General features: G+C 35.5%; 3 protein-coding genes across 3 annotated transcripts in view; 2 read left to right on the top strand and 1 right to left on the bottom strand.

The window, feature by feature from the left end:
• The first annotated feature begins 9,019 nt into the window (after window positions 1-9,019).
• The window catches only part of LOC18108011 (monooxygenase 2), a 94,293-nt gene continuing 76,092 nt past the window's right edge, over window positions 9,020-27,220 (top strand). The window contains exon 1 of the mRNA XM_052449516.1: window positions 9,020-9,033. The gene's annotated coding sequence lies outside the window, so the exon portion shown is untranslated. The remainder of the gene's footprint in view (window positions 9,034-27,220) is intronic.
• LOC18108019 (legumin B) lies at window positions 12,333-14,234 on the bottom strand. Its single transcript, XM_006370866.3, has 4 exons — window positions 13,904-14,234; window positions 13,581-13,831; window positions 12,979-13,488; window positions 12,333-12,725 (listed from the first exon to the last, which is right to left on the bottom strand). Exons 1-4 carry the CDS (start codon window positions 14,232-14,234, stop codon window positions 12,333-12,335), a joined length of 1,485 nt encoding a protein of 494 aa, XP_006370928.1.
• LOC18108018 (legumin B) lies at window positions 19,502-21,274 on the top strand. Its single transcript, XM_052449518.1, has 5 exons — window positions 19,502-19,835; window positions 19,922-20,172; window positions 20,261-20,300; window positions 20,355-20,776; window positions 20,885-21,274. Exons 1-5 carry the CDS (start codon window positions 19,502-19,504, stop codon window positions 21,272-21,274), a joined length of 1,437 nt encoding a protein of 478 aa, XP_052305478.1.

Here is a 27,220-nt window from a genome sequence, read left to right as displayed (position 1 = left end):
CAGTGGCCAGGCTGGGCTGGCTGGGCCCAGCCCAGCCCAGCCCATGTGGGCTGACCTGGGCCCAGCCCAAAAAAAATAGAAAAATAAAAAATAAAAAAAAAAAGATGTGTGTATGTATAAATAAAAAAATAAATATGAATTTGTTGTTTTTATTCATTGACGCCAGAGTCAGAATAAAAATACTGATTCAAATTTATTTTATTGTATTTTATTTAATTACATAAAAATAAAAAAATATGCATGCAAAAGTAAAATAAAATAAAGTAAATTTATTGGTTTATTCACTGACGCCAGAGCCTGAAATAAAGATACTGATGTAAATTTATTTTATTTTATTGTAGTTTACTTTTATTTAGTTACATAAAAAATGTGTATGCTTAAAAAATAAATTTATTTGATTTGTTTATTCACTGACGCCAGAGTCGGGAATAAAAAAAAAAACTGATTTAAATTTTTTTTTTATAGCTACGTGATATTTACCAACGCCAGAGTTGGAAATATCCGTAGTTAAATATTCACTGATGCCAGAGTCAGGAATATTACACGCAAAATTATCATAGCCTACACTAATAAACATTTAGCAATTTAAGACAAAACCAGCAATGCAGTCTGCCTCAGGCAGAACGTTTAAGGGGTGATAATATCTTCCCTTTTACTTAACCAGTCCCGAACCATAGAATCTCTGTTGACCAGTTAGGGTTCCTAGTGACCATAATACTAGGTGGCGACTCCTTAAACAAAGAATATCCCTATTAAAGAACAGGATGCCAGAAATCCATTCTTTCCATGAAAGATAATTTTTAATTGGTCGCCGCGATGTCCGGGTGTGACACATAGCATTATGCCATGCCTCATATCTGTTAGCATCAGGAAAAATAAGAGGCTCATGCGAGGGAGGAGAAGCTACCCGACTGAAGGAGGCAGCAGATGTGGTTGTCGTGGTGGTGGTCAGCGCTGTCTTGGGCTGTCTCGGACGAAGAACCATAGGGTGTTTAGGAGCAGCCGGACATGGAGTAGCAGTACCTGTACCTGGAATCTGCTGAAGAGGATAAGAGGAGAGATCAACACAAAATTGCAGACCAGGAGGTGAAGCAGGGGACGTGTTGGGTTGTGCCGCTACTGAATCCTGCAATTCAGAACCTGTTCCTGCACAATAATCATTGGAAAGACAAGCACGTGGTGACAATATGGCTGTGTGGGGTGGTGAGGCAGGGTTAGTTGAATCAACGGGTAAGGGGGCAAGCTGGAGAGGTGCGGCAAGGGGCAAAGGTGAGTTGTGTGTTTTGCCGATTTGGGAAGGAATAGGCTGAAAACAGGGAGGGGGATGCAAGGATGGAAGATAGGTAGGTGGAGTGGGGTAAACCGGAGGTGTTGTTACCTGTTCAGACTTTTTAAAAGGAAAGACACTTTCACGAAAACGAACATGTCGGGAGACATAGACACGACCAGACTCTAAATCAAGACACCGATAACCAAGATGAGACGAGCTATAGCCTAAAAACACACAAGGAGAAGATCGAAAATCTAATTTATGAGCATGATATGGACGTAAAAATGAAAAACAAAGACACCCAAATGTACGTAGGAAGTTATAATCAGGAGTGCGATGAAACAGACATGCAAAAGGAGATTTATTTTGAAGAACATGAGTAGGCATGCGATTAATAAGATATACTGATGATTCCATAGCATAGTTCCAAAAACGCAATGGGGCATTACACTAGCCTAAAAGGGTTAGGCCAGTTTCGACAATATGTCTATGACGACGTTCAACTGTGCCATTTTGTTCATGAGTATGAGGACAAATTAATCGATGATGAATACCAATGGTTTGAAAAAATTTATTTAATTTTCGATATTCACCACCCCAATCAGTTTGAACAGATTTAATTTTAAGAGAAAACTGACACTCAACAAGTGTTTGAAAACGTTGAAACATGGAAAACACATCAGATTTCGCAACAAGCGGATAATACTAGATATATTTAGTGTGCGCATCAACAAAGATAACAAAATAACGAAAACCATCAGAAGAAAACATTGGAGCAGGACCCCAAACATCACTAAAAATTAATTCAAGTGGGGTAGAAGTTTTGTGACCCGTCGGTCGTAATGACAAACGGGATGACTTGCCTAAAGGGCATGCTTGACATTGAGTAAAAGTTCGTCTAGACGTACAAATAATTTTATTATCGGAAACTAACAAATTTAGAATGTGAGGAGTTGGATGACCTAAACGACAATGCCACAGGTCGGCAGTCGCGGAAATGCAAGGAGACCAAAAAGCTTGAGGAACTGACGTAGCTGAAGACTCGGAGAGAACATAAAGGCCATCATGACTCCGACCGGAAAGAAGAACTTCTTTGGTGACGAGATCCTTCACATAAAACACAGAATCATGAAATTCAAAATAAACATGATTATCACGATAGAATTTCTGAACAGATAACAACGGTTTGGTAATGTGAGGCACACGAAGAACATTAGTTAACGTAAACAAGCGTTTTGGGGAATATAAAGTAGTATGTCCAACATGGGATATGTCAAGGGCCTTACCATCACCAACATGCAAGAAATCATTACCAAGATAAGGAGCAGAATCAGTTAGAGTTACAAGGTCAGGCGTCACATGTTGATTCGCGCCGGTGTCGGGAAACCAAGTCGTTGCAGCAGAATCATTCGCAACAGCAAGGTGAGCAGAGGGCTGTTGTGTGCTGCTGCGAAACTGAGAGCATTGAAGAGCTGAATGGCCAAGATTGGAACATACTTGGCAGCGTACATGTCCAGACCACTGCCCCTGATTCGGCCTGAAATCTGCAGTGGAGGTGCGCCTGTTCTGCCACTGATTCTGCCTCCAGTCTGCAGCAGAGTGGCCTCTGTTTTGGGCCTGAAATCGGTTGTTGCTAGGACGCCAATTACCCCTATAACGTCCCCTGTTTCGGCTGTGATTAGTCATGGCAAGATGAGTAGAAAACTGAGGTGTTGGCAGCAATAGTGGCTGCTGCGGCAGAGAAGAAGGCAGCAGAGGCGAAGAGGATGAACCGACAGCCATGAAGTGAAAAGAATTCTTATGCAGAAACTCATGGGTAAGAAGATGGCTATGAAAATCAGCATACAATAGCGGTTCGGCCTTGGTTATGAGGCTAGTTACCAAGTCTTTGAACTCACCGCGAAGGCCACGAAACACATAGAGATTGAAATCTTCAAGAGACATTGGGCGACCAGCAGCAGCCAATTCGTCAAATAACGATTTGGCTTGCTGCATATACATACTAACGGATGCATCACCTTGCCGAAGGTCTTGAAAGGAGCCATGTAGTTGCATGATCCGGGAATTAGATGGAGAGGCAAGTGCCTTCTCAAGCGTGCGCTAAACACAATGTGAAGTAGAACAATCTACTACAAGATGCAACACATCCACGGAGAGAGAGGAGAGTAGAGCACTCAAAATAAGTTGATCTTGTTGCTGCCAACAAAGAAAAGAAGGGCTGATGGCAGAGGAAGAACCAGCCGAAGCATCAATCATATGAGATGGAGGACACGGCAAGGAGCCATCAACAAAGTGAAAAACACCTTGACCAAGGAGATATGGCTTCATCTGCATTCTCCAATAGAGATAGTTTGTGTTCGTAAGTTTCAACGACACAATTTGGTGGGTGTTTGATAGAGGAACCATTGTTGAAGTGTGTGTTTCCATAAGAGGCAAAAGAACGGCAGAATTATGAGAAGAAGAATCAGACACATGAAGTTGTTCTTGGCCAGCAGCAGGAGGATGACTGGCCGGTGATGTTGCAGCAGGAGGAGAATCCATGGGGAAGAAAAAAATTAGGGCCGGCTGCAAAGTTGCAAAGGGAGAAAAGAGTTTTGACGGCCGAAGGCTCTGATACCAAGTTGAGAAATAATTAGGAGGCTTAACCTAATAGTTAGCCAACCCTTTCTATATATATGAGTAGGGAAATATACAATAGTAAAGGTGGAGATTACCACACAAGAATATGACTACAATATTTCCTATATAGTTACATTCTATAATACCTTGTATAGAGTTATATTGTCTACTGCGCTACACAGTAATTATTGTATGCTACCCTAATCATATAAATTTAAATTTAAGGATTGGCTACTGCGTTGATAAGCCTTCTAAATTAATTGTAAACCTTGTTTCAACTTAGTATCAGAGCAAGGTTAACTCTAAAACATATTCAAGGCTGCCTGTAGAACAACTTTTCTTTCTTCTTGTTATTTCTTCTTGATAGACGCCTTTCTCTTGACAGAAAACAGCAGCAGTATCTTCTTCCCATGATATTCTCTTCCTCAGGTAGCTTCTTTCTCAGCTAGTAAGCCATCTCTCACAGTAGCATTCAAGGCTACTACACTCTTGTAAGAAAATAAATCCCGCCTGCTAGTTAGATTCTTCCTACTACTGTTTATTTCACGAAGTCAGATTCTTCTCATTTCTTCTTCTCCTACTTCTTCCTTGGATGCGCTTGTCTCTGCAAACAATGCAGCTATGACTGCTGCAACAGCTTCTACCACAAAAACAATCATCATCCCACTCTTTAACACACAACAAGTCATCAATCTTAAGCTTACCAACACCAATTATCTGTTTTGGCACATGCAGATGAAGCCATATTTGATTGGTCAAGGTGTTTTCTCCTTTGTCGATGGTTCGACGGTATGTCCTTCTCCATACAATGACATTTCTGCCAATGAAACAACCAACAATTCTGGTTTTTCCCAAGCTTTTTTGGCATGGAAACAGCAGGATCAACTCATCCTTAGCGCCCTCCTATCTTTTCTGTCCATTAACGTGCTCCATCTTGTGGTTGATTGCCCAACGTCTGCAAGTGTATAGAGCACATTAGAACATGCTCTTCCATCTCCATCAAACTCTCAAATCATGTAATTGCATGGCTACCTTCAGGATCTTCGTCAAGGTGATGATTCTGTCACCACCTATCAGCAGAAAGCTAAGGGTTCTTTGATGAACTCGCTGCCGCAGGTCGCCCCATCTCCTTCACGGACTTCAATTTATATGTCTTGCAGGGTCTCCGTAGTGACTTTCGTGATCTTGTTACCAGTTTACCGACAAAAGCTAACCCTCTACCGTATTCTGAGCTTCATAGCCACCTATCCACATATGAATTTTTACATCAGAGCTCTCTCTAATATAGTCCCACAACTGCACCGCTACTGCCAACGCCTACACAGCCCCCTTCTGCCTTTGTTGTCCAGCAGGCCTTTTCAAGAATTAATGGCAATGGTTCTTCCTTCCAGCGAGGTAGAGGAAGACATAATGGTTGGCGAAACATACGCCCCTCCTCTGCTCAATATGGTGGCAACAATTTCAGAGGAGGAACCAGCGGGCATAACTGGCAGCAGCATCGTGGAAATTGGCAGCAACACCACCAAGAATTGCAGCAAAACAGATCCACTGCTAGTCAGTGGGGGCGCCAGCTGAAGTGTCAGCTTTGCAAAATGTTGGACATTCCACACAGCAGTGCTCACAGCTTGTGCACCATGGGAATTAAACATCGGCTAATCTCTTCTTTAGTGACACATCAGCAGCCGCAAATTCTGTCACTTGCTTTCCTGACACTGGCCCAACTCAGCATGTTACTCTCGATATTGCCAATATGACATACACAGAACCTTATCTTGGTAATGATCAACATGTTAGTGATGGTAAGGGACTTTTCATATCTAATACAACCCATAATATCTTACGTACCCCTAAACAAGTCTTTACTTTGTCTAACATATTACATGTGCCACAAATTAAGAAATGACTCTTATCTGTTCAACATTTTTGCCGTGAAAACTGTCTTTTTTTTAATTTCACTCTTCTGTTTTCTATGTTAAGGATCTCATAACCAAGACAGTTCTACTTTCTGGTCAGAGTAAAAATGGCCTTTATGTCCTTTCCGGGTCTTCTGCCACAAGCTTTTCTGTCTGTTAGCTTTTCCACTTCTGCTGATGTTTGGCATCGTCAACTCGGTCACCCAAGCTCCCGGGTTCTGAGTCTCTTAGCGTCATATAAAAAGGTCACTTGTACGTCCTGTCCTTTAAATTTTCAGTGTCCAGCATGTCCATTAGGAAAATCATCACGTCTGTCATTAGGACCTACGGGTCACAAAATATCTGCTGCGCTTGAACTCATTTTTAGTGATGTTTGGGGTCTTGCCCCTATTTTATCTTCTGATGGTTTTAGATATTTTATGATGTTTGTAGATGCGCACACAAAATTTATTTGGTTTTATCCTCTCGATGCAAAATCTGATGTGTTTACTGTGTTTCACCAATTTCAAGTCTTAGTGGAACGACAATTCTCTTGCAAAATAAAATGATTCAAACTGACTGGGGTGGTGAATATCGTAAATTAAATTCCTTCTTCAAAACTATTGGTATTCATCATCGTATTATATGTCCACACACGCATGAACATAATGATACTGTTGAGCGTCGTCACCGTCATATCATTGAAACTGGTCTTACATTACTTGGGCACTGTAAAGAACCCCTAAAATTCTGGAATTATACGTTTAAAACCTCAGTCAATCTTATTAATCATATGCCGACACCGGTCTTATTTAACAAATCTCTGTTTGAATGTCTGTTTCATCAACCACCTGATTATAGTTTCTTGCGCACTTTTGGATGTCTTTGTTTCCCTTTTCTTCGTCCATATAATGCTCACAAGTTAGATTTTCGTTCTACTCCATGTGTGTTTCTAGGGTATAACTCATCTCATCTAGGTTATCGTTGTCTCGACTTATCTTCTGATCATGTCTACATCTCCCGTCATATCCATTTTCATAAATAGTCCTTTGCTTTCCTTGAAATGAACATGTTTCTGCCGTCCCTGTCCTTAACCCACAATCAGAGTATACCTCCCATTTTCCTACCTTAACACACTTCCCATCACAATACTCACCAACCGAAACACCATCAGCCTTGTCTAACTAAGTCCTCTTACCACCAGTTGCAACTATGTCTATTGATCATTTTACAGGTTCAGGTGTTGCAGCTTCGAACATCACAACCATTAGGTCTGCTACGCCCTTTATTGCACCCTCTGCTACACCCTCTACTGAGCCTTCTGGTTCACCATCTGATCTCTCGTCTTCCTCACATTGTCCTACTCTATCACCCTCAACCTTAGATCTGTGTGTTGATCTCTCTAGCTACTCCCTCATACAGCAGCCCTCTTCGTCAATCCGGTCTGCTACGCTAGAGGTTTCTCGCCAGCACCATATGGTGTTGCGTCTCCGCCAGCACAAGTCTGCCAACCTGAGCTTCGTTTCTGGCTCTCCGCTACAACCACACTTACGGGTAACATGTTCCTCTGATCACGAACCTTTGAATTTCAAAGATGCTAACCGGTTTTTATGTTGGCAATCTGCTATGAGATCTGAAATTGCAGCCTTACATGCCAATAACATTTGGTCCTTTGTTTCGTTTGATCCTTCCATGGATGTTGTTGGCTACCGTTGGGTTTACAAAATCAAGCATCGGGCTGATGGTGCTATTGATCGCTACAAGGCGCGTTTGGTTGCACGAGGATTCACTCAACAAGAAGGTATCGACTACTTAGAAACCTTCAGTCCTGTTGTTAAACCAACTACTGTTCGGCTCGTCCTTTCCCTTGCCGTATCTACCAATTGGCAGATTCATCAACTTGATGTATATAATGCTTTCCTCAATGGTTCTCTTCAAGAGGTTGTTTATATGCAACCCATAGGTTTTGTTGACCCTGCCTTGCCCACTCATGTTTGTCACCTTCACAAGTCTCTTTATGGTTTAAAACAAGCTTCGCAAGCTTGGTACACACGACTGAGTGACTTTCTTCTGTCAATTGGCTTTCGCGCTTCCAAGGTTGACACCTCCTTGTTTATCTTGATTGTAAATCATGATATTTTCTATCTGCTTGTCTATGTAGATGATATTCTGCTCACTGGTAAGAATTCTACTCTGATTCACCACCTTATTAGTCTACTGAGTTCAGAATTTAAACTATGTTATTTGGGTAATGCTCGTTATTTTTTACTGATTGAGGTCATTCCTACCAGCATGGGGCTCCTACTTAGCTAACACAAATATGCTCTTGATATTCTTAGTCGGGTTGGTATGTCCTCATGCAAGCCTGTTGATACACTGGCTTCTACTACAAAGATCGGCCTTCAGCCTAGTGATTTATACTCAGATCCTACTCGTTATCGGCAAATTATAGGTGCCCTTCAGTATCTCACATTTAGTAGACCAAACATCTGTTATGCTGCCAACAAAGTCTGTCAGTTTATGCATGCTCCTACTGAGAGCCATTGGGCTGCAGAAATGAAAAGATTCAATATTATCAAACGTATCTTACGGTACTTGAAAGGTACATCTTCCTTTGGCCTTCACCTCACTTGAGGCTCCTCTTTATCACTGCATGGTTTTACTGATGTTGACTAGGTGGGGAGTATTGATGATCGGAAATCTGTTGGTGGCTACATTGTCTTTCTCGGCTTCACTCCCATCTCATGGAAATCTGGTAAGCAACGCACGGTATACTACGTATTGCGCTACACAGTAACTATTGTATGCTACCCTAATCATATAAATATAAAGGATGGCTACTTCATTGGTAAGCCTCCTAAATTAATCGTAAACCTTGTTTCAACTGACCAAAAGTGAACCAGGAAAAAAAAGAAGAAATATGGGCACCTATGTATTTAAGTTAAGAAATTCAATTGAGAAAAAGTGAAGTAGCTACAGATGACACTAGATATGTTACCCATGTTTCGATGTGGGCTGTTCAAATTTCTTTTTTGATGTAAAAAAAATATAAGTCTCATGTAAATAGATCAAGTGGTAATTTAAGTAATATGAAAGAAAAAATAACAACAATAAATAAACTAACAAAAAAAAAGATAAAAAGAACCATATTTGAGCCTATTCGTATTATCAAACAAATCAATGTTAACTGAATAGAAGGAAAACATAAAAAATAAAAAAGTAAAACTTTAAAAAGAAGAAGAAGAAGAAGAAAACATCAGCTTCAAAACAGGAGAAAAAACCAAGAAAACTTACGCGAACCTCCTAAACCTGGTCTAATCTTAAAAACTTGTAACTAGTTAAATCTTGAACCTAAGTTCAATCAAGGAGATTAATTGTTAATAAATTTAATTTTGAAGGATGAAATCATTGAAAAAAATATTAATAAAAAAACTTGAAAAATAACAAAAAACAAACAAAAAGAATGCAGATAAAACTTGAGAGAAAAACATCTAAGGAGGATGAAATATGAGAAAAGTTAAAATAATTCCAAAAAAAATAAATAGCAATTAAAATAATGAATATTAAATCTGAAAGGTTAAAAAATCATAGGGGATAAAATTAAAAAAAATTTGTAATTTGATAGATCATTTATAAATTAAAAAAAGATTGGAGTGAAATTGAAAAATAATTATAAAGAGCTAACCAAATAGAATCAAACCCAAAAGAAAATAAAATAAAACCCAAAAAAATGATTAAATATAAGAAAAAAAAGGGAAACAAAACCAAGAAAAACCAGGTGAACTGCCTAAACCTGGTCTAATCTTTAAAACCTGTAATTTGCAAAATCCTTGATCTGGGTTCAACCAAAAATCTTATCTCTCAACAAATTTAATTTTGAAGGATAAAATTGCTAAAAAAATATTAATAAAAAAATTGCAAAAGAAAAAAAACAACAAAAATAATGGGGATAAAATTTGACAAAAAAATCCAATGAGGATGAAATTTGAAAACAATATTAAAAATAATCCCAAACAAAAGAAATTGCAATTAAAAGAATGATGATCAAATTTGAAAGATTAAAAAATCATAAGGGGTGAAATTGAAAAACATTTGTAATTTGAAATATTATTAAGAAATTGTTGAGAGCTAAACCTAGTCTAATTTTTAAAAGTCGCAACCCGTTAAATCTTTGACCAGGATTCAATCAAGAAATTTGATTACCAATCAATTTAATTTTGAAGGATGAGATCAGTAAAAAAATATTTAAAAACAAAACCTGCAAAAGCAATAAAAATAATGAGGATAGAATTTAATATAAAAGAATCAAGGAGAATGCAATTTAAAAAAACTAAAAAATAAAGCCAAATAAAATAAGCTACAATTAAAAGAATAGAAATCAAATTTTAAAGATAAAAAAATCATAGGGGTGAAATTATAAAATATTTGTAATAACCAAGCAAACCGGAGAAAATATTTTAAATCTAGTTAAATTTTAAAAAATCATAACCCGTGAAACCCTTAATCCAGGTCCAATCAAGAAGTTTATGATTTTGAAATATCAATTTTAAAAACTTATTAAAGCAAAAACGGCAATAAAAAGAATATGGATTAAATTTAAGAGGAAAAAAACGAAGGAGGGTGAAATTCTAAAATAAAGTCATTTATGATTTGAAATAAAAACTTGTCAAGGCTAAAAAAATTGACAATCAAAAGAACATGGATTGATAGGGAAAAAAAACAAAAGAAGGTGAAATCATAAAACAAAATCAATTGAAAAAATGATTTCAAACAAAAAAATAGCAATAAAAAATAGAGGCCAAATTTAATTAATTATTCAACATGAAGGGATGTTGAATTTTCCTGGAGCTTACATGAAAATCTAAGTAGAGGAAAGAGAAGAACAGGGAAAAATAAATGGCAGCGTCGAACCGTTGTGAATCTTGGAACACGCACTACCTCATCTAGTCTGGGGTGCCAAGACCTTTTGAATGCTGCCTCGGAAGACGGTATCTGGTGGCTAGACTCCCCCTTTGCACCACTTGAATGGCGTGGCCGTCCACATGTTGGCGCATGTCGTGCACGCTAAAACCATTTTTTTTACAATGCCCCTAAACATCCTTGAAAAATACAGTAATAAAAATGTAAAATGATAAAAAAAAAATTGCTCTTTGGTAAACAAAATTACTTTCATGGATAGGGATCTCTTTTTTGTAGTTGAATTATTTATTATTAGTCTTGGTATTTATCATGATTATGGAAGTTTACTACAATGGCGTGCATTAAAAAAATTAAAAGAAAAAAAAAACCTCACATAAACTCGTAACATGTCGGTTTTACCTCCATCTAACTAAGAAAATATTAAAGTTTAAATTTGTTTAAAAAATAAATATTATTTTAATATATTTTATAATAAAAATATTTTAAAAAACAACTTTTTTTTAATTATCGGTCTTGTCATTACAATTATTATAGCTCTGGCTTACACGTTACGGAAAATTATTGCCCTTGCAAATGAGATTATTATGTTATGATCAGCACTTGCTTTGCCATGTCAATCTCACTGATAATCCCTTTCTCTGCCACGTACATCACGAACTTACCTCAAATATTCATTTTCTGAACAAGCTTATCTCAAGATATTTAATAGCATACATTGTATAGTAGATAGGTGGCCGAAATTCTCTGTAATGTATACAAGTGATATCCAGAAAATCTAAGATGTGTGGTGCTTTCACTATGAAGCCTGACAATGGTGGGGGCTATATGACAATGGTGGCGCGATGTATATATATATACACAGTTATTAATCTCGGATAGCTGGACTAATTTGATTTGTTTAAAGATTGACTCGTATAATAATCTGATAAAATCCAGTCGATCCGGATAAACCCGGACGAGACCTTTTTTTTTTTTCAAATGTGGTTTTTCTTCTATACTTCTCTTTATTTATATTTTTTTAGTTGGTTATTAAGACTTTTTAAAGTTCACTATATAAATATTAAAAAAAAAATCAATATGAGATTTGAAACTCTTTAATATATATATATATTCTATGTTACCAAGAAAAAAATTATTTTTTCAATGTGAAATTTAAAACCCTTTCGTATATATATTTTATGATCATAAGAAAAAAATGTTTTTTTAATGTGTAATAAAAAAAATTTAAAATATTCTTTTAAATTTTATTATTTACAATATATATAGTTTATATTCATATAAATTTTTTTAAAAAAATTTATATAAAATATTAAAACTTTAAATATTTTATTTAATTTTTCTAAGTTAATTCATGAAATTCAGACAGCTTCTTAACCGAGTGAATCCCAGATTGGATTTGATATCTATTATCGGTAGACAAACTTGAAGTAGTCGTCGTAGCTAGAAGAACTTCCTCTTCTCTCACACTGCAAGGAAATATCGAAGAAAAGAAAGCAAACATTTCATTTCCCGCATAAAACATGCATAGTACAAGGTTCCATACAAGACCACATTCCATGCCCTCTTAGGCTTATTTCATTCTCTACTGATTTAGACATACAGCCTCTTGCTTGTTCAGCTTACAATTGCATTCATGCAATCTCTTCACTCCTTCCAGATTGTGAAGGACTAAAAACGCTAACTTCCTCCCTGTTGTTCTTAAGCCTCCTAGCATCTTCCCTTGAGATCTGGAATGAATTTGCTACCACTTCCACTGGCAAGCCTCGGATGGTGGAGACACGTCCAGCCAATTCACTAACTTGTGCATTGTCGTTGGTTTTAAATGATACCCACTCGAACCCTTGGCTTCCTGCCTTCTTCACTACTGCAAAGCTTTGTGGTGCTGTAACTACTTGACCCTCGCGGACTTCTCCATCAAATATCGTTTGTCCATTGTCTCCAACAATCTGAATCCTTCCATTTCCCCTGGTGATGTAGATTATGCTGTGGGCATTCATATTCCAATGTGGTGACATCAAAGCGTTCTACAGTGCATGATCACATTCAATGTACGTACATTAGTAAGAAATTCACAACAAATTAAGCACAGCATGTGATATTTGACCAAAACCAGGACTCATAGCACAACCAAGTGATACTACAAGGGATTACTATATATATCGCCAATGAAACAATTCTGATCCACATGAACCCAGTTTGTGAATTGTTCTTGTAACAAGAGAAATTGTTGTAATGTCAAGAAAAAAAATTCGATGAAGAGTGCGTAGACTTTCTTACCGGGTAGAGTACACCTCTCTCAACACTAAGCTGGACAGATCGAAGGATAGGGAGATTGAGGCTGTTGACAGTGGTGAGGCGTCCAGCACGTGGATTAAAGAAATCAGCACGTTCTGGGTCATTGATGTTGTGCTTCAACCTAGCAGTACAGAAAGTTTCCTCTATGCCATTGAATCCACCACCTCGTCCCCCTCGGTATTCAATTTCACGTTCTTCTTCCTCTCGGCTCTGATGAGGACTTACCACCTGAAGCTCATGCTCAGCTCGGACAATGATGCCTCTGTTATCTTTTTCGTTCCTCATGCTTCTTGCTAGTCTGGTGTCAATGTTGAAAGCTTCTGCCAGGATTTTCTCATCAAAGCCGCCGAAGACATTGCGGTGCCTGTCTTGCTGGTGTCTCCGACTTTCACCTTCGTCTTGGCGTTCACGTTGACCTTCAAACTGGTCTCTCTGGTATGAGCTTCTTTGGCTTTGCAATTCTCGTTGTGGGTTGCCAGCAAGGAAAAAATTCTGAAATGGCACATTAATGTTTGCTTATAATGTAATCCTTGTTTGCTTCTTAATTACATGATATCGCATGCTTGATTTTTTGTGATTCTTACCCTGAAATCCTGATCAAGCTGGTTGGCAGGATTGCTTGTGTCCAGAAGTTGAACAAGAACGAGAGGTGAATCACCATCGTTATAAAACCAATCAGCAACTCCCGAAGGCAAGGCAACTACATCACCCTCTCTTACTTGTCGAACCTTCTGGTGCTGGTCTTCGGAGCGTTGACTTCGATCACGAGAAAACTGCCCTGATGATTGGAATGTCTCTGGACAGCCTGGGAATACAGCTCCCTGAATGCCCCTTCCTACATTGACACCAACAGAAGTATATTAATTAATTGCAACTGTGAAATGGTAAAGAATATTTAAGCGCATACCTTGCTCTACATAGACAAGCTTAGGGGCATTAGAGTATGCAGGCAACAAGAGGCCTCGCTGCTGAATGGTATGGCGGATAACTGCAACACCAGCACATTGAAACTGCTCATCATTTTCGTCCCAAATTTCAGTGACACCAGCCTCTGATTTAATCCTCCGAGCAGGCTCGAGGGCATTGATCCTCTGAAGTTGGCATTCGCTTTGTTGAAAGCTGCGTCGTCGCGCTTGTTGCTGGTCATGTCGCGAGGTCACTTGCTCTATCTGCGCAAAGCAACAATTGAAGAGAACAAGAAAGCAAAGTGTAAGAGAAAACAAAGTAGAGGAAGACATGCTTGTTGAAACTCTTTTGTATGGCACTGTGTTATGGCAAGATTAAGGGCCGTGGTATATATTTATAGGCAAAATAGTGTGGGCTGAGGATTTGGGACGTGGCGAAAATAGTTAGGACTGGAGTTTCTATTGATGCTTTCTGCATGTAAATTTCTCCTTTCGATTCGCATGTCTGCAAATGCTCTTTCTTGCTTACACGTACATTTTCTTCATGGGTACGTGGTGATTCGAACATCTTTGGTGTAAATGGTGGGCGTTATGTTCGATGAACGCTTAAAGACATAGAGGGATGCACAAGGACTGTTTTATGGATTTGTTCCATGGCTAGCAGCTTCAATCGTTTGTAGTTGAGTTTGTCCTGTATATGTGTTTCTTCCGGTTGGTATGTTTTTGTATTGTTTTTTTGGGCTTTGTGTAAATGTATGCAATTTAAGATTATCTACCAATGAGAAAAATAAAATAAAAAACTCAGGATGAAATGAAAGAACATGTTAAGCTTAGTTATATAGGATTATTGTTGTCTTGGACGCTATTATTTATGGAGGGAGAACATTAAGCAAATTAATGATGTAAATGACTCAATTAACACGATTTGACAGTTTAAAACTACAAATTAAGATCCCCCATGGACCAGAAATGAACCAGAACAAAAAAGATATAGGGGCATCCATGTTAAAAAAGTGTTAGGCTAAAAAAAAATGCGACAAAGTGAAGTAGCTATAGATGACATCAGATATGTTGCAAGCGATTTGTTGTGGCCGAGCAAAAAAAATTTTGATGTTAAAAAAGTGTTAGGCTAAAAAAAAAATCGAACTCTCAGTAAATATTTCAAGTGGTAATTTATATAATATGAAAAAAAAAACAATAATAATAAATAAATTGACAAAAACAAAAAAAAAATAGATAAAAAGAACCATATCTGAGCCTCTCTATATTAATAAATAAACTGTTAGAGAATAATATAAATCATATCCTGATACCTCACCTAATAGTTTAAGCTATTTGGTAGAGATGATTCTTTAAAATGGTATTAGAGCCTTGATGACTAAGCGGTCACGAGTTCGAATCTCACCTTCCCCATTTATTTAATAAAAATTAAGCACAAGGTAATGTGAGCTTCCCCATTTATTTAATAAAAATTAAGCACAAGGTAATGTGAGCTTATGCAAATTTCAAGCTCAAAAAGCTTTTACTTGAGGGGGGTGTTAGAAAATAATATAAATCATATCCTGGACCTCACCAAACAGCTTAAGCTTTTGGGTTGAATTGGTTCTTTGACATGGTATCAGAGCCTTGATGACCAAGCGATCACGAGTTCGAATTTCACAATTCCCATTTATTTGATAAAAATTAAGCACAAGGTAATATGGGCCTGTACAAGTAGACCTCATCTTCTCAAAAAAGAAGAGAAAACCAAGAAAATCATCTTGGACTCGAGTTTAATCAAGGAGCTTAATTGTTAATCAATTTAATTTTAAAGAAAGGAGATAAAACTTAAGAGAAAAACACCCAAGGAGGATGAAATTGGAGAAGAGAATAAAATAATCCCAAACAAAATAAATTGCAATTAAAAGAATAAGAATCAAATTTGAAAGATTAAAAAATCATAGGGGTTAAAATTAAAAAATATTTGTAATTTGATAGATTATTTATAGATTAAAAAAAGGTATGAGGTGAAATTAAAAAACAAAATTATAGAGGGTAACCCAATAGAATTAAACCTAAAAGATAAGAAAACAAAACAAAAAAAAAGATTAAAAAATGAAAAAAAGAGGAAAAAACAAGAAATCCCGTAACTCTCAACAAATTTAATTTTGAAAGATAAAATCTCTAAAAAATATTAATAAAAAAACTTGCAAAAGAAAAAAAAACAACAAAAAGAATGGGGGATAGAATTTGACAGGAAAAAATCCGAGGAGGATGAAATTTGTAAAAATATTAAAAATGATCCAAAATAAAATAAATTGCAATTTAAAAAAATAATGACCAAATTTCAAATATTAAGAAATCACAGGGGGTGAAATTAAAAAACATTTGTAATTTGAAAAATTCTTAAAAAATTATTGAGGGCTAACCAATAGAATCAAAACACAAAAAATAACAAAACAAAACTAAAATCAAAAGAGTATAAAAAATAAAAAAACATCAATTTAGAAAAAGAAAACAAATCAAGCAATCCCAATGAATCTCTTAAACATATGGTCTAATCTCTAAAAGTTACAATTCGTGAAATCTTTGACCCAGAATCAATCAAGAAGATTAATTCTTAACCAATTTAATTTTGAAAGATGAAATCGATAAAAAGATATTTAAAATAAAACCTGCAAAAGTAATAAAAATAATGAGGATAAAATTTAATATAAAAGACTCAAGGAGGATGCAATAAAAAAAATTAAAAATAATACAAAATAAAATAAACTGCAATTAAAACAATAAAGATCAAATTTTAAAAATAAAAAATCATAGCAATAAAATTAAAAAATATTTGTAGAAAGCAAGAAAACTCAGGCTAATCTAGGTCAAATTGAGTCTCGACTACAATAAAATCTCCTTCACATTTAATTAAAACAAGTTGAACAAGTTTTATTTTTAATCTAATTATTAGATCAGGCTTGCACCAACCAATGTTATAAATATGCTTAAATTAGACATGAAAGATGTTGTATTGATGTTTTTTTTATTTTTCTAGTTATTTTCTAATTTCTTTCTTATTTTCGTTGTTATTTTATGATTCTTTTTCTTTTTAACTTATGTTGGTTTAGCCAGTACTATTCAAACGATTTTGGAAGTTATTTCATAATAGATAATTATTATTGTATTTAAAAGCCTATCAACACATAAGTTTCTCTACAGTTTAAGTCAATAACCTCACGGATTGAGAAACCATAGTTCTTTTGTTTCGCTATACACTGCTTCACTAGTTTACTTGAAAACTTGTCTTCAATAGCCGTTTTTAATTTTTCTTTTTTTCCTAATTTGTGGGTGTGTTCGAAGCTATTTATGTCGTTCTCAATAATAAATTGTGGGTTTAATTTAAATTTTCCTCTTATAAGTTAATTTGAAATTTAAAATTAACTTTATGACAATGGAGTTGCTTTCCAACTTTATTTCTCAATGGGTTTAATTTAACTTTCATTATAGGCTATAACAACGTAGCAATTAATGATCATGGGCTAAAACGTAGTCGTTGAGAGCTTCTTATGTTTAATCTCATCAAAGGAATTTAAAGTCTTTCCACTATTAACTTGTGCCGGGATGCCTGTTTCTTGGTACAAGGCATTCTATGGCCTATTCTTCGTTTACGAGCCAAGAACAAGGTTTGAAATCCATGGTTGATACAATATATCATTACCTTACCAATTATTTAGAAAGAAATATTTAGGATTGTCTCTCTCTCTCTCTCTCTTTTTTTGTAATATTCAGGAAAATCATCTAAGCACCTGTTGAATTTTTTGTTATTATTTTTTTTATTAAAATAATATTATATTGACTTCATGCATAATAAAAAATCTGATTAACCCAATAAACCTGATCATTCGATCCAATTTATGACTTGGGATATGACAGGAATCGACTCTCGAGCTAAGTTTTAAAAGTATAATAAAAAAATACGCATCAAATATAAAATGAAAATCTTGAAATTAAATAATGAGTAGTGAAATTGACAAAAAAAAAAGCAATTAATCAAGAAGAGAATTCAAAATAAAAGAAATTGCAATGATAAGAATGATGATTAAATTTAACTAAAAAAATAATTAAAATAAAATGAATAGGGATTAAATCAAAAAATAAATTCTAATAAGAAAAAATATTAAAAGTAAAATAAATAGGAATCAAAAGAATGATGATTAAATTTGATAAAAAAGATAAAAAATTAAATGCTAAGAAATAAAATTGAAAAATAAATAAATCAAATTAATTCGATACAGTTAAAAGATTAAGAATCATTTTGCAACTTTGCAAAGCTAACATATCTTTTAAGTTGAAGGAGAGAGAAAAGAGAGGGGACGAGAAAAAACTTCATCAAAGCTCCATTATGTCGCGGATGCTGACATGTGTTGGTCCACGGTGCGGAGGACGGCATGACACTTCAAACGCTATCACTAAAGACCAACAACGGCCATCAGGAGACGCCTCATGAGGCTCCCCAAAGATGCTAGCACTTCTTAATTTTTTTTAATTATATAAATATCAAAATATTCTTGACCCCAGGTGATAATTTTAAAAAACAATTAACGTTAAAAGGTTAAAAATACCTCCTATTTCTCACTCTAAGATGAAATAACATGAATAAACCATCAACACAATCTAGAAATTGAATGAAAACAGTTCACATATATACTGCTGCATGCAAATTGTGTACATATATCTCCTGCCACGCATTTTTGCATGCAAAAGCAAATCACCTACAATGTCAGAAACGTGGAGGCAAGCGATATGCGACACTATTCAAATATGGACACACACATATATACATAGTAAAAGCTCAAACATCAATGTAAGAAATTAACGACCCAACGAATCCATAAAAGCATAGTCATCAAATCTAGTTTAACAGCTGATCTGGTTAAGAATCTAGGTAATTGGATCAACTCGGTTCTATCAAAAAAGCAAGGCTGCTTTTAATAAAAATTATTACAATTAACTTGATTGGATTTCATCCGAGTTTTACAGAATCAATTGGATTGTTAGGTTTTTTTAGATAATAGTCGAGATTTTATTGAGTTCTGGCTAATAAGATGATAGTTAAAGAAGTAGAAAAAAATAACAACATGAAAGCATGGCTGCTGAAAAAAAAACAGAGAATTTTTTTTAACTGGGTTTTTAATTAGTTAATCTTCCGAGTTATCAAAATTTAACTACCTCAATCTCTAATAAAATGTTTCAAAAAAGATCTCGAACTTGTCGAACTCCAAATCGACAAGCCACTAAATCAAACCGCTTAGCAGTACCATTTTTATAAATATTCATGGAAAAACCTACATCTCTCTTTGTCTCAAGCCAACCTGATGCACGCCATAAACGACAAAGATTTTAGAACAATGCAATTATATTATGCAACACGTACCCATAAAGAAAAGATGTGTAAGCAAGAAAGGGAATTGCAGACATGCAAAAGAAAGGACAAAATTACATGCAGAAAGTATTAACAAAAACTGAGCAAACCGAATTGCCACGTCCCAGATGCGAAACCCACAATCTTGCACATAAATACCAGCCCACTTAACACTGCAATTCCACAACACCATAGAAGAACTACAATAAGCATGGGTTCTTGTTCTTTGTTATCTCTTACTCTTTGCTTTCTTGTTCTCTTCAATTGTTGCTTTGCACAAATAGAGCAAGTATCCTCACGACATGGCCAGCAACAGCAGGGGCGCCAACGACGCTCTCAACGTAGCGAATGTCAAATTGATAGGATCAATGCCCTCGAGCCTGCTCGAAAGATCAGATCAGAGGCTGGTGTCACTGAGATTTGGGACGAGAATGATGAGCAGTTTCAGTGCGCTGGAGTTGTAGTTATCCGTCATACCATTAACAACCGAGGCCTCTTGTTGCCTGCATACTCCAATACACCTAAGCTCATCTATGTAGAACAAGGCATGCATGCAATCAATTATTTCTACTTAATATGATAAAATTTCCCATCTACACTAAACTAAAATTCCTTTTTGGTGTCAATGTAGGTAGGGGCATTCAGGGAGCTGTATTTCCTGGCTGTCCAGAGACGTTCCAATCATCAGGAAATTCTTCTCAAGATCGAAGAGAAAGCTCCGAAGACCAGCACCAGAAGGTTCGAAAAGTAAGAGAGGGTGATGTAGTTGCCTTGCCTTCGGGAGTTGCTGATTGGTTTTATAACAATGGTGATTCACCTCTCGTTCTTGTTCAACTTCTCGACACAAGCAATCCTGCCAACCAGCTTGATCAGGATTTCAGGGTAAGAATCACAAAAATTCAAGCATGCGATGTCATAGAATAAGCAAACAAGGATTACTTCGTAAGCAAACATTAATTTTCCTTTTCAGGAATTTTTCCTGGCTGGAAACCCACGACAAGAATCACAAAGCCAAAGAAGCTCATACCAGAGAGGCCAATATGAAGGTCAACGTGGACGCCAAGACGAAGGTGAAAGTTGGAGAGAACAGCATGAAAGATCTCGCAATGTCTTCAGCGGTTTCAACGAGCAAATCCTTGCAGAAGCTTTCAACATTGACACCAAACTAGCAAGAAGGATGCAGAACGAAAATGATAACAGAGGAATCATTGTCCGAGCTCAGCATGAACTTCAGGTGATCAGTCCACGACAGAGTCAAGAGGAGGAAGAAAGACAACAAGAATCCCGAAGGAGCACACGTCGTCGTCATGAGGACAACGGTGTGGAGGAAACTTTCTGCACCGCTAGGTTGAAGCTCAACATCAATGATCCAGAAGATGCTGATGTGTTTAATCCACGTGCCGGACGCCTCACTACTGTCAACAGCCTCAATCTCCCCATCCTTCGACATGTCCAGCTTAGCGCTGAGAGAGGTGTCCTTTACGCAGTAAGAAAATCTATGTAACCTTCATTTATTTTATTTTTTTCACATTACAATACATTTTCTTATTAAAAACAAATTCACAAATCAAATTTATGGGAACTTGTTCTGTAGAATGCTTTGATGTCACCACATTGGAACATCAATGCCCACAGCATAATGTACATCACAGGAGGAAATGGAAGGATTCAGATTGTTGGAGACAATGGACAGGCAGTATTTGATGGACAAGTTCGTAAGGGTCAAGTAGTAACAGCACCACAAAACTTTGCAGTGGTGATGAAGGCTGGAAGCCAAGGGCTCGAGTGGGTATCATTCAAGACTAATGACAACGCACAAATCAGTCAATTGGCAGGACGAGTCTCTACCATCCGGGCCTTGCCTGACGAAGTGGTAGCAAACTCATTCCAGATCTCAAGGGAAGATGCCAGGAGGCTTAAGAACAACAGGGATGAAGTTAGTGTTCTTACTGCGTCCCGTCAATCACAATATGAAAGGGATTAAGGTTGCATCTATGCAATTGCAAGAGGCTTTATGTATGAATCACTACGGAGAAAGAAATAAGACTTAGCGGCATAAAATGTGGTCTAGTTTTGTTCCTTGTACTATGCTCGTATTATGCAGATAATAAAATGTTCTCTGTTTTTTTAGTCGGTTCTGCTTTTGTTACTATGATTTTTCCTTTCCATTTGAGTAAAATTAAAAGCTTTTCCATCTATGAGATTACTTCAGGTAAAGGAAAATAAATAAAATGTTAAATATATGCCCTTATGTAAAGAAAATATATATGAAAAGACTCAAATGATGATAAAGTGCAGCAATTGATTTTGCTTATTTTGAAATAAAGCTTAATGATATATATAGTTTTGAAGTTTTGTTTTTACCATTTAGCCTTTAAATTAATATACAAGAACTCAGATTAAAAAAATTAAAGTACGATGATTAAATTTAAGGATTAAATTGGTATTTTCTCGAGGTAGCATTTACATATTGTCTTGATATAGAAAAAAAACCAAGATAGTGGAGTATAAAAACTCACATCAAAATTATTTTAAAGTTAAATTTATTATATATTTATATTTTTATCTCTTCAACTAAATATATTAATGTATTTTTTATATTTATACTTTTATCTTAAAACATTAATAAAATGCAACCATAAAATTAATTTTTAGCATGCATAATGAAATATGTGTGATAATAATTCTTTACTTGTTTTCCCTTTTCTTTGCTGGGGTTATCGACAGGCGAAGGTTTATAAGAATTACGCATGCTTCTACTCCAGCAAAGCTTTAATGAGAGTTCGATGATTAATTATTTATGCACTTTGCTTTGAAAGGAAATGGTATAAGTGGAAGCCTTGGTTCGAATATCCGGCTTATTTCTGTCATATATTTGGTACAAGTAAGTATTGTAAATATCAAGTTGCCTTCAAGTTATATTGTTTATCCATACTAAATTTAGAAAAAACTATACCCTTAGTATGCGTTATGGGTCAATTGTTTTTATTGTAAAAAGAAACATCAAGGTGTTGGTAATTGTTTTCTAGTAGAATAAAATTAAATAATATAGAAATTGATTTTATATAACTTGATTTACTTGGAGGGTTAAAAAATAATCTAAATAATCAGTACAAATATAGTTTGATTAATAAAATTCAAGATGATATTTAAAAAAAGAAAATATATTGAGACGACAATATATTGGATTGACCCGGGTTAACTTGTCAAATCTGCATCTCAAGTCATGAGACTATGATAATATTATATAAAAAAAAAATCAAAATAAATTATAAAGTTCAATTTTCAACAACCAAAATATTGAAAGATAGATTTAAAAAAAAAAATCAATTAAAAAAACAAAGTTTGAGTATTGAGCCAAAATTAGGTATGGAGCTCTTGAGGGTTGGGTCAAAACCATGTACGGGTCACTTAAGGGTCGAACCATGACTGAATCTAAGAAGTTTGAGGATCAGGTTGAGGCTGGTACAGGGCAGTCAAGGGTTAGACCAAGACCGAATGTAGGAAGTTTAGGGATTAAAAGAAACCTGGTCTGACATGCCTAGATTTGAAGCAAAGACTATATGATTGGGGATCAAGTCAAGACAAAATATGAGGTGCATAATGGTCGAATTGAAATTGGGTTTGAGGCTTACGAAGATTGGATCTGAGTTGGGATGGCATTAGGTACAAGGCACTCAAGGTTAAGTTCTTGGCTCTTGAATAGTGATTGGTTATGATATTGAGATAAAAAAAAATAGAAATAAATAAGATAAAATGGAAAATGAAATTGAGATAAAATTGTGTTTAATAGTGATATATAAGATAAATTAAAATTTTCTATATTTTACTTGTTTATGGTGGATAAAATAGAATAAAATATATATAAAAAAATCTATTTTAATCTTATATATATTGTTATCAAATTTATATATTTAAAAAAAAATTGATATTTTTTTTTACTTTAGTTTATATTAAATGTTAAAATTTGTTATAATCCAGTTTTGACTTATTTACCTTTTAATCTAATTTTAAGGGGTTTAAAATTTGAAATTACATGATTAGGGGCTTGAATGCAGAATTTGGAAATTTCAAGGACCAAATTGAGATATGATCATTCCCAGTCCAAAACAGCACCGTTTCAACCATGCACAGTTCTTCTTTTTCTTCTATTGATGCTGCAAATCCGCCTACACAAAAGGGAAAGAAATTGAAATGTCAGCATCCTAGTCCTATCAAAACACAAAGATCAATCCCTATCTTCATGAAGATCACAATCATGGGGAGATAAGGATAGAATCTCGCGTCCAAGTCCCAGCAAAAGACTAACACCCTAAGACTTATCCTCCTCCCAAGAAAGAAGAGACGTATTGGGGAACAACCATTTATTCTGGCCCTATAAAAGGCCAAATGAAAGGCCACACCAAAAGGGGAGGGGAAGAAAAGAAAACAGAGAGGCTAAAAAAAAACAGAGGGAACCGGGGCTTTTTCCCAAAGAGAAGAATGAAAAAAACAATCAGGGAATAAAGAGAGGAAAATCCAGAAACAAATGAGGAAAAATAGAATAGAGGAGGGAAAAAAAGACCCGATGGCAGGGGAGAACAAACAGGAGAGAATAGGGGAGAAAAGCCAAAAACCCAAAAACAAAGAAAAACCCAGAAAGCAAAGGAAGAAACCAGAGGAGGCCATTACAAGAAAAACAGAGAAAAAAAAAAAAAAAAGAACAAGAACACGAAAAAGGGGGGAGGGTATTCCATTTTTTGCTTTCTACTGCCACCCCCCTTCAACCTCCAAAAGCCACCATATAGGCTTTCATCCGGTGTTGGAAGAGAGTCCTTCGTCTCCTCTTCCCCCCCAGTCCAGCAGGGACTTCTTCTCTGCGCCATTTTATGAGAAATACGGCAACAAAGCTAGTTCATGTTGACAACAGCAAGGACTTCTTCTCTTGCACCAGCTACTCGTCATGCACCGGCCGTGGAACAGCAGCAAGTCGCACCTCCAACAAGCGATCGACCTTCTCTATACTGCACCATGAGCAAACACAGCTGGAGCAGAACTCTCTCCTTAGTCGGAGCCTTCAGCAACCATCCACCATCCAAAGTAGCATCCTCCTCTGCGTCAGCAAAACCCAACAGAAACCAGTAGAGAGAGGGAGGACAAAGAGACAAAGAACAAGAGAAGACGAAGAGGAAAGCAAGACACGGAGGAGAGAGCGTCCGATCAGACAGTGCACCAGCGCAGTCGGCTTCGTCTCCAGGTATGTAAGTTCTTCATTTCCTTCCTTTCCTTTGCATTACAATTCACTCGCTACAGTAGCTGTGAATTATAATTCACTTGGTTGTGTAGCAGGCTCGCTCGGGTCACTAGCTTAGACCAGTGATTAGGCTATATCCAGCACACCAAAAAATATATATAGTTTTTTGTTTTTTAATTTAAATTTTACCGATTTATTCATTAGCTGCAAAATCATGAATACAATACTTTTTCGGTTATATAATATTTACCGACGCCAGAATTAAAAATATTCGTAGACAAAACTTCACTGACGCTAGAGTCAAGAATATTATAAGAAGACCATAAGAACATAACAAAAGTAAACCTTTAGCAATTTTAGACAAAACCAACAATGGTGCATAGTATTTTCCATTTCGCGTAACCAGTCTTGTACCATGAGAATCTCTGTTGACCAGTCAGGGTTCGTAGTGACCATAATACTAGGTGGCGACTCCTCGAACTAGACCTTTTTCCCCAAAAATAGGATGTCAGATATCTATTCTTTTTCCTAAACCAAATTATTTTTAATCGGTCGTCGCGATGTCCAGGTGTGACAAAATTAATAATATTATCATAATTCTTATTGATAAAACTAGATTGACTTAATGAGTTGATCTAGGGCCTGAATTGGTTCGAGTTAAAGAAGAAATAGAGAAAGGATTGACTTGACCTAACCTGGTCAAAAATCAAGGTCAAATCGGGATAAAACAAGGGTAAAAAACCTGTTGATTTTTTGAAAAAAAATAAAAATTTTAGGTCAACCTAGTTGACCTTCCCAATCCATGACCTGAACCTTGCCTTGAGTTGACTCCTGAGTTGAATTTTAAAACTATGATAATAACCACTTTTATCCATACATTGACTCGGGTCAACCCGTGTTGACCCTCCCAACCTGTGACTTGGACCTTGTCTCGATTAACTCCCAAGATGAGTTTTAAAACTATGATAATAACAACTTTTATCTTTACATTGACTTAAGTCAACCTGAATTGACCCTCTTGATCTATGACGGGAGCCTTGACCTGGGTTGACCATCAAATTAAAACTATGATAATAATCACCTTTATTTTATGTTGATCGAAGTCAACTCAGGCTGGTCCTCCTAACACATGACTTGGGTCTTATTCCAGGTCGACCATCAAGTTAGGTTTTAAAAATATGATAATAATTATTCACCAGCATCCTATCCACATTATGTCAAATCCTACCGGAAGAAAGGTCTTTTTCATTTGTTGCCAGCTCGATTAAAAAAAAAAATCAATCCCTTCAAAAATAAACATCGATTTAAATTTCACATGGTATAAAAAAAATATTATATACATGATTGGTTATTGAAACTTCAAATATATAATTTTGATTTTACAAATAAAATAAATTTATAATATGATTGTAAAAACCAGGTTGAATGCAAGTGAAATTTTATTTAATCTTTCTACAATATACTGAAATAAAAAACAACGGGGGATTTGAATAAAAAATTAAAAAAACAAAATTTTAAAAATAAAAAATAAAAATAATAAATTGATATGTCGTTAACTCAGTTCAAAGGTCTAAATATTCATTTCTATAAATCCATTAATAATCAAATTAAGTAAAATAAACATCCTTTCAATTCAAGCAAATAAATTTGATGTCCTATCAAACTAAGGGGAATTGAGAAGATTATGAATAAATTAATTAGATAAAGCTTTCTAATCAATTTCTTATCATTAAACGAATTTAATAGTGAAAAGCAATTTTAATTCACTTGGAAGTAGCCTTAGGAGAAAAGTTTGTAAAAATTATTCTAAGCAACCGTTAAAAAGCTTGAGCAATTTAACTTAACTTATTTCTTCCTAATAAATTAAAGTGAAAGTTGAAACAATCAAGTTAACTCATTTGCTTCTTATTCTAGTCCCTAACAATAATTACGAATTGAAAAAAACTAGAAAGCACACATATAACAACAATTTTCATTCATGGAATGTTAGAGACTTGATTTGCACCTTTCTTAGATCCTAATTCCCAACATTTCTATGCCATACTCTCAAACATAGTGGGATACTAGGAACTATTAGTTTCCTCATTAGATTAGGAGATCAATCTCGTCCTTTAGCTTGCGTCCGAATTGTCGCCTTCAAAACAATTTTATTTGACCTGACATCTTTCATAAAAATTGTAGTCCTTGATATGTAGATAATTTTGAGCTTTTAAATCGCATGTTTTTTTTATATTTAAAGCTCTAGATATCTCTGTTTGAATCTATAGTGAAAACAGAGAATTTTGCTGCAAGTAGGATTTTATCCTGATTTTGCAGGTCTAATTAAAGGTCTAAACAAACTCGGATTTCTGCTCATAATACCTTCCTGGAAATCTTGATATGTGTACTTCAACTTTTATTTAGCTCACGTTTTCATTTTAAAATTATAACTAAGTGAAAAACCTGTCACAAGAAGTAAAATCATGTAGAAATTCTAATCTTTTAGAAATTAATTCACAAAGTCTCTTAGGCATGCCGAACTCATAAAAATAATTTTCAATAAGATCAAAAGACATTAAGAAGCAAAATGTAAAAGGAATATATATATATATATATATATATATATATATATATATATATATATATATATATATATATATATATATTTTCCTTATTTTTCAAAATCTTGTTTAAAATATTGCTTCAAATTTTTTTATG

The sequence above is a fragment of the Populus trichocarpa genome, chromosome 19 (genome assembly GCF_000002775.5).
Source record: "Populus trichocarpa isolate Nisqually-1 chromosome 19, P.trichocarpa_v4.1, whole genome shotgun sequence".
NCBI classification, from domain to species: domain Eukaryota; kingdom Viridiplantae; phylum Streptophyta; class Magnoliopsida; order Malpighiales; family Salicaceae; genus Populus; species Populus trichocarpa.
Note: the sequence above shows the minus strand (reverse complement) of the source record. Positions and strands in the feature narration are given on the sequence as shown.

Bases quoted from the DNA above. Each gene is read 5' to 3' on its own strand.
- LOC18108018 (XM_052449518.1), top strand. From the start codon at position 19,502: ATGGGTTCTTGTTCTTTGTTATCTCTTACTCTTTGCTTTCTTGTTCTC. The intron at 20,173-20,260 runs GTAAGAATCACA...TTTCCTTTTCAG, and splicing joins AGCTTGATCAGGATTTCAGG to GAATTTTTCCTGGCTGGAAA. The intron at 20,301-20,354 runs GCCAAAGAAGCT...GTGGACGCCAAG, and splicing joins CCCACGACAAGAATCACAAA to ACGAAGGTGAAAGTTGGAGA.
- LOC18108019 (XM_006370866.3), bottom strand. From the start codon at position 14,234: ATGTCTTCCTCTACTTTGTTTTCTCTTACACTTTGCTTTCTTGTTCTC. The intron at 13,489-13,580 runs GTAAGAATCACA...GTGCCATTTCAG, and splicing joins AGCTTGATCAGGATTTCAGG to AATTTTTTCCTTGCTGGCAA. The intron at 12,726-12,978 runs GTAAGAAAGTCT...CATGCACTGTAG, and splicing joins AGAGAGGTGTACTCTACCCG to AACGCTTTGATGTCACCACA.